Here is a 6,542-nt window from a genome sequence, read left to right as displayed (position 1 = left end):
CAGGATGCGCGCCCCCCCCCCCACTCCCAGGGAGAAGTCCCTTTGGCCCGGGGCCAGCCTGAGCCATGTGACACAGAGGAGATGGCAGTGTAGACATTTGACCCCCCCTCCCGGAGCCACCTTCCCTGGGCGTCTCTGGTGAGGGGGCCTGGGGGGTCCCAGAGAGACTCCATGGGGGGCCTGGGGGGGCCTTCTGTCCTTCCTCACGGACCCCAGCTTGCGAGTGCGGATTCGGACTCACTTTCCACCTCTCCCACTCTCCATACACGTCTTCCGCGGCTGCCTCCCGCTGTGGGCTCTGAGTCCCGGCATCAGACGTGAAGACGACCACTCTGGGCAGAGCACTTACACCTGCCTGGGGTCAAAGCCCTCCCGGCACCTGCATCCGGGGCCCCACCTCTCTGCACGCCGCCTGGCACAGCTTGGATTTCTGATCCTACTACTCACATGGGAGGAGACAGAAGGAGCCCGGGTCCCTGACAGTGGCTCCCGGTGCGGCAGGGGTCCTCACACGGAGCAGAAGCAGGCACCCGGATCACCTGGAGGGCCTTTAAACCCCACCCCCCACCCGGGGGCTGGATCCCGCCCCCTGAGGTTCTGATTCTCGGGTCTGGAGGCGGGGCCCAAATATTTGCATTTCTAGTAGGTTCCCAGGTGATGCTGATTCTGCCGGTCTGGGGAGAAGCACCTGCCCGATGGTGTGCGCCAAGCCAGGGCTGACTGCTGCCTCCTGCAGGACCGCAGCGGACGGGAGCCTCGAGGTGTTGAGAGTTGGGGACCCCAGGGGGCCCCCCCAATCCCTGGTCACCTTGTTCAGTCCTGTCCTGCTAGCTGCTTTGCAGGGGAAGGCATCGCTGCTCCCGCCTTCTGACAGGCAGCCTGGCTGAGCTGAGCACCTGCCCAGGGCGGGCGGACCCCATGTGAATGGTGACCTTGACCCTGAGCAGGCGCGCTGTCCAGTCTAAGACATGGCGGGGCCGCCTGGGGTTCTCACCCGCGTGATGTACGTGATGTCTGTGCTTTGTGTGGTCCCTGCCCTGCCCTGATGGTTTTGAGCTCTTGACCCTGAGCGCCGAACTTTGCATTGATCTGCATTTAGATCAGTGTTGCTGGTTNGGTCAGGTCTTGACTCCTCCCCTGTCCAACTCCCCAACTGTCAACTTGGGTACCTGCCTGCACAGTTTCTAGAGAGTCTTTGCACCCCAGCTAGAAACACCAACTTCAAAAAAAAATTTTTTTTTGAGACCGAACTTAGGAACAAACATCGTATAGAATTTAATGTTTTCACGGATGGGCTGGGCTGAGGCCTTAAGGGGAAAATGGCGGGGTGTTCGCCGGCAAAAAGGCATTGGGGTCCCAGAGGGCTGGGCGGGGCTGACTGGGTGGGCCACAAGCTCACCAGGGAACTTGTTGTCTCTCAGTCTCTGTCTCAGAAACTTCCGGAACCACCGCTGCTCCTCAAACGCGGATTTGCTGTTGTTCCTTCCTCCTCACCTCTGTCCAGATGTCTGACAGATCCTGGATAAACTGCTGGATCTAACAAAGCAAGGGACCAGGGCTCAGCGCACCGAGCAGCAGGCCACCCCATCCCCGAATGCGGGGTGGCCGGGCAGAGCTTGTGAGAGTCCCTGCTTCCCTGCGACAGATTTCTCGGGGCCACCGGCCCCCATTTGACAATTATTCTCGTTGGAACTTCAGGCTTAGCAGACTGGAGGGCACAAACAGGGAAGTCTTGGAGGCAGACACGCGACTGTCTGAGGTCCAGCTGGCCATCTGGGGAGGGGAGGGCCAGGGGATGCAGGAGCAGACGCTGGCTCTAGAAGCCTCTGGCAGGCTGGGGCCAGCAGCGCTGGGGGAGGTGGTTATCTGCAGTTTAACCGCCTTCATGGTGGGCATTTGCTTGGAACCCAGAACTGAGCCTGTTATGATCATCTTGGGTCATCGACGGAAGCTTAAGTTCTATGCGCTAGCTTCTGTTTCAAGGAACGCGCACTTGGCGTGCCACGTGGGGACCTGGCCTCCACACGCGGCCCTGGGGACATCAGTTCATCTTTCTGGGCCTCACCTTCTTCATCTTCAAAAAGGGGAAGGGGGAGAACAGGTTGGCTTAGATGGCCTCTACAATCTTGGTTCTAAAATGTCTCCTTTTCCGGGCGCCTGGGTGGCTCAGTCGGTTAAGCAACCGACTTCAGCTCAGGTCACGATCTCCGACTTCAGCTCAGGTCATGATCTCACGGCTTGTGAGTTCGAGCCCCGCATCAGCTCTGTGCTGATGGCTCAGAGCCCGGAACCTGCTTCGGATTCTGTGTCTCTCTCTCCGCCCCTCTGCTGCTCATGCTCTGTCTCTCTGTCTCTGTCTCTGTCTCAAAAATAAACAAACATCAAAAATAAAATCAAATAAAATCTCTCCTTTTCAAGAATGTTCCTGGGGGTGGGACGATGCAGACCATCCCAAACTCTCAACAGCCCTGTGCACTCCTGGCATGGTTACCATTGCAGATAATTCCTGTTTCACAAAAGAGGAAACAGAGTCCGTGAATGAAAGTAACTCCTCCAAGGTCGTGGAGAGGACAGGTCCAGCACTTCCCAAGCTATGTTCTTCTCATAAGTAATCACACCCCCCAAAAGGGGTCTGTGGTCAAGTAAGCTTCGGAAACGTGATCTGCTTGGGGCATCTGGGGCGGAGCCACAGCGAAGTCCTGTGTGTCAAGACCATCAAACTCTGTGTCACCGAGGGCTTTCTGAACAGATTAGTCCGCAGTCATTTTCTTCCCCCTCAGGAAACTTACCCCCCTCTTGGGGTTCTAGAAGTTACCAAGCACAGTTTGCTCCAGACAGCCTGGGCTTCAATCAGGGATGCCAACGCCAGACCCTCCAAGAGACACGGTACACTGAATTCAAACGGTCCCGGCCTTTTTGCAGAATCCCATGTCCTAAGTCGCATGCGGGTACCACGCTCCTAAGCTCTGGCTGCGTGGCTGTCTCCCGGAGCCCACGCTTGGGTGCGTCACAGGGATGTTGCTGGGAACATCAAATTTCCATTAGCGTGAAGCGCTGGAAAAAGTCTGCTCTGAGGACACGTACGTTTTCTCACTTTGGTACAAATATCATGTGCTGCTCTTCCTTCTCGTCAGCAAGCGTGGTGGGGCCAACGGCTATATTTCTCTCTTGTGCCTTGAGCTTAGATTGCAACTTTTATTTTCCCGGGTCCTTATCTTTAAAAATTTTTTAGTGTTTATTTATTTGTAAACGTTTTCTTTATTTCTGAGAGAGAGAGAGAGAGAGAGAGTGAGCAGGGGAGGGGCAGAGAGAGAGGGAGACACAGAATCCAAAGCAGGCTCCAGGATCTGAGATAGATGTCAGCACAGAGTCTGACGCGGGGCTGGAACCCACGAACCGTGAGATCATGACCTGCGCCGAAGTCGGATGCTTAACCCACTGAGCCACCCAGGCGCCCCTAGTGTTTATTTATGTTTGAGAGAGAGAGAGAGAGAGAGAGAGAGACAGAGACCGAGAGAGAGAGCGCGATCGAGGGAGGGGTAGAGAAAGAGGGGGACAGAGCATCTGAAGCGGGCTCTGTGCTGACAGCAGCGAGCCCGATGCGGGGCTTGAACTCACGAACTGTGAGGCTGTGACCTGAGTCCAAGTCGGACGCTCACCCGACTGAGCCACCCAGGCGCCACCCCCCTTTAGTTTTATTTTTTTTTCAGGCTACTTGATCATGTTTGTGTCTGCCAATGGGCTCACACCCCAGGGAACGAGGTAGGATACTTTAACAATTTGCGTAATAGGAAGTATTCCTGTAGAAGCAAATTGAGGTTGAGAGGGAGTCAGTGGATGGAGGCAGGTAGGGTCTGAGCGGGGAATGTGTGGGCGAAGCCAGGAGCTGGAAATCACCACCTCCTGCCTGACCTCACTTTATAACAGCTAAAACATCGAGGAGTCCCCAAGATGCTACTGCCTGGGAGGGGCATCTGCAAGGACAAAGCTCCTTTTTCTCTTCTTTTTTTTTTCTTTTAAATGTTTATTTTTGAAAACGAGTGAGTGGGGGAGGGGCGGAGAGTGAGAATCCCAAGCAGGCTCCGCACCGTCATTACAGCGCCTGATGGGGGGCTCGAACTCACGAACCTCGAGATTGTGAGCTGAGCCGAAATCAAGAGCAGACACTCAACCGACTGAGCCCCCCAGGCGCCCCTGAACTCCTTTCCCAGTAACACTAAGACATCATTTTTCTTATTCCCTCTTATTCGCTCACGAGTATACAGTGGCTTTTACCAGAGCGGGTCGTTTCCGTGACGTGGGCCATCACAACGAAATGAATGCTGAAGCTGACAGAGAACCCACCTGTCCTCCAGGAAGCCAGGCATGAAATGGATTTGTGGAAGTGCTCCTCGTCTCACAGAGCACTCTTGAAAATGTGCTTTTCGTCAGGCATGCCATTTATGTTGCTTTTTGTTGTCCTTGGGAAATGAATGAACTATTTTTAACTTTTCTGTTCGAATTTCTCACATGGTAAATATCGGTAGCTATAACCCACATAAACAAAAGCTCTTGGAGGGTCTTCAATCAATGTTAAGAGCGCACAAGTCTCCCGATCGCAGAGAATTTGAGAATTGCCGCTTGGGAACAAACTTTTTTACAAACTGCCTTCGAAGTCTTTGAACTTTCGGTAATTCTGTTGTCCATGCTTTGAGCTGCAGGCTGAGTCTCTGGTTTGCGGAAATCCTTCTTCCTGGCTGGTCAGTGGGTGAAATCCTTTACGTTTTGTGGGTTTTACTTTGTTGTCGTTAAATAGGGGCAGTGCCTTCCAGCCCATTGCTTTTATTGGCTTGTGTTTGCTATTCATTCACCAAACATTTATTGAGCTCCTACTGTGTTCCAGGCGCTGTTCTAGACACTGAGATACAGCGAACCACAGGACAAACACAAACCCTGGTCTTCGAGAGCTTTCTTTCTATTATTTGACAAGAGTCAAGGCTTTTGCCAAAGGAATGAATAATTAGTCATGGTTCTGTGCATGTGACATAAAGTATGGCTAACATGTCTTCTGGTACGGAGTTTTCCAAAGTGCGGAGTATCTGTACCTTTGGTGGGAAGTGAGATGATTCTGGGGCGCCTGGGGGGCTCAGTCGGTTAAACATCTGACTTTGGCTCAGGTCATGACCTCACAGTTCATGGGTTTGAGTCCTGCATTGGGGTCTGTACTGATGGCTCAGAACCTGGAGCCTGCTTCCGATTCTGTCTCTCTGTCTCTCTCTCTCTCTCTACCCCTACCCCACTCACACTCTCTCTCTGTCTCTCAAAACCAAATAAACATTCAAATCAAGAAGTGAGATGATTTGGGGTCGCACCTGGACATGGCGTCCAACAGCTTTGAATCACAGTGAGAAAGTTACTTCCTTTCCAATTTCCTTTTAGTTACTTCAAAGAGGAAAAAAATCTCAGGTCGGCACTAATAAGACGCCAACACTTTCCTAGACTTGCTGATTGCCCCCACCCCCGAGATTCTCTTTCCCCAAAGCGTGGGGCCCGGGCACCGGCTTTCAGCATCTCTCTAGAATTTAAGGAGACTGTTTTTGTACCAGTGATGAACTCCACAGCTGCGGCCCGCGTTGACTGGGGCCTGAGCGCTAATGCACTGGTTCCCAAAGCCTGGAACCCGCACCAGCACCGGCACCCGGGAGCCTGCTGAGAAATGGAAATCGCTGGGTTCTCATCTCAGAGGCTCTGGAGGTGGGGCCCAGCAACACCCCCACCCCCTAGGTGGCTCTGATCCTGTTCAACTTGAGAACCACTGCTCTGTGGGGTTCATTCTTCCACTGGACCAACGGACGGTCATCCCAGCTCCGTGCGCGCAGCTGGCCAGGGCACCCGCGCCCCCTCTCACCAGGTCCAGCTGTTTGTGGGTGTCTTCCAGGGACACGGCCGTGGTCTCCTTCAGCTGTTTGCTCACCGTCTGGAACAGGTTCAGTGTTGCCATCTTGATGGTGCCAAGCAAGAGGGTCTTCTTGGCGGCGGTGTTCTGGATGTGGGCCCAGCGAGACTCCTAGGGAGGCGACGGGCTGGGGACGTGAGCGGGCGCGTGGGCGCGCACCTGGGCGCACGCGCGTCCCTCGCTTCCCCCGGAAGCCCCGCCCCCGCGCTCACCCAGATGATGACGTCGCTGCGGGCGCGGTCAAAGCGCATCTGCAGACGCGCCAGCTCGTTGTTGTGCTGCAGGATCTCGTCGTCCTTCTCGTCCAGGTAGCGCGCCAGCCGCGCCTTGGCGTGCTCGATCTTCTCCTGACCCTCGTGCGCCGACTGCAGGAGGTCCTGGTGCATGCTCACCAGCGTCTTGTAGCGGGAGATCACTTCGTGGATCTCCTCGAACTGCGGAGGGGGCGCCCATCACTGCACGGCCACCCCTCCCCCCCCACCTGGGTGTGGGCCAAGGTCACAGGGCAGAGGCGGAGAGGGGGCCCCTTCTGGTCCTCCTGGGTTGGGGTGGGCCAGGGACAGGCGTTGGGAGCTCGGGTCCTGGGTCTGCATGTTGCAATTACCTG

At 55.0% G+C, this 6,542-nt stretch overlaps 1 protein-coding gene across 4 annotated transcripts in view; it reads right to left on the bottom strand.

The window, feature by feature from the left end:
• Positions 1 to 1,251: 1,251 nt before the first annotated feature.
• The window catches only part of CCDC42 (coiled-coil domain containing 42), a 14,783-nt gene continuing 9,492 nt past the window's right edge, over positions 1,252 to 6,542 (bottom strand). For 3 of the 4 annotated variants that reach the window (XM_077746847.1, XM_077746849.1, XM_077746850.1), the window contains exons 6-8: positions 6,148 to 6,369; positions 5,888 to 6,062; positions 1,252 to 1,536 (exon numbers count right to left, since the gene is read on the bottom strand). In XM_077746847.1, coding sequence (XP_077602973.1) covers positions 1,430 to 1,536; positions 5,888 to 6,062; positions 6,148 to 6,369 — 504 coding nt within the window. In that variant the 3' untranslated portion in view covers positions 1,252 to 1,429. The remainder of the gene's footprint in view (positions 1,537 to 5,887; positions 6,063 to 6,147; positions 6,370 to 6,542) is intronic. The other variant, XM_077746851.1, reaches the window with a different exon arrangement.

The sequence above is a fragment of the Crocuta crocuta genome, unplaced genomic scaffold, assembly GCF_008692635.1.
Source record: "Crocuta crocuta isolate KB4526 unplaced genomic scaffold, BGI_CrCroc_1.0 scaffold139, whole genome shotgun sequence".
Taxonomy (NCBI): Eukaryota; Metazoa; Chordata; class Mammalia; order Carnivora; family Hyaenidae; genus Crocuta; species Crocuta crocuta.
This window is presented reverse-complemented; position numbering and strand designations above follow the sequence as displayed.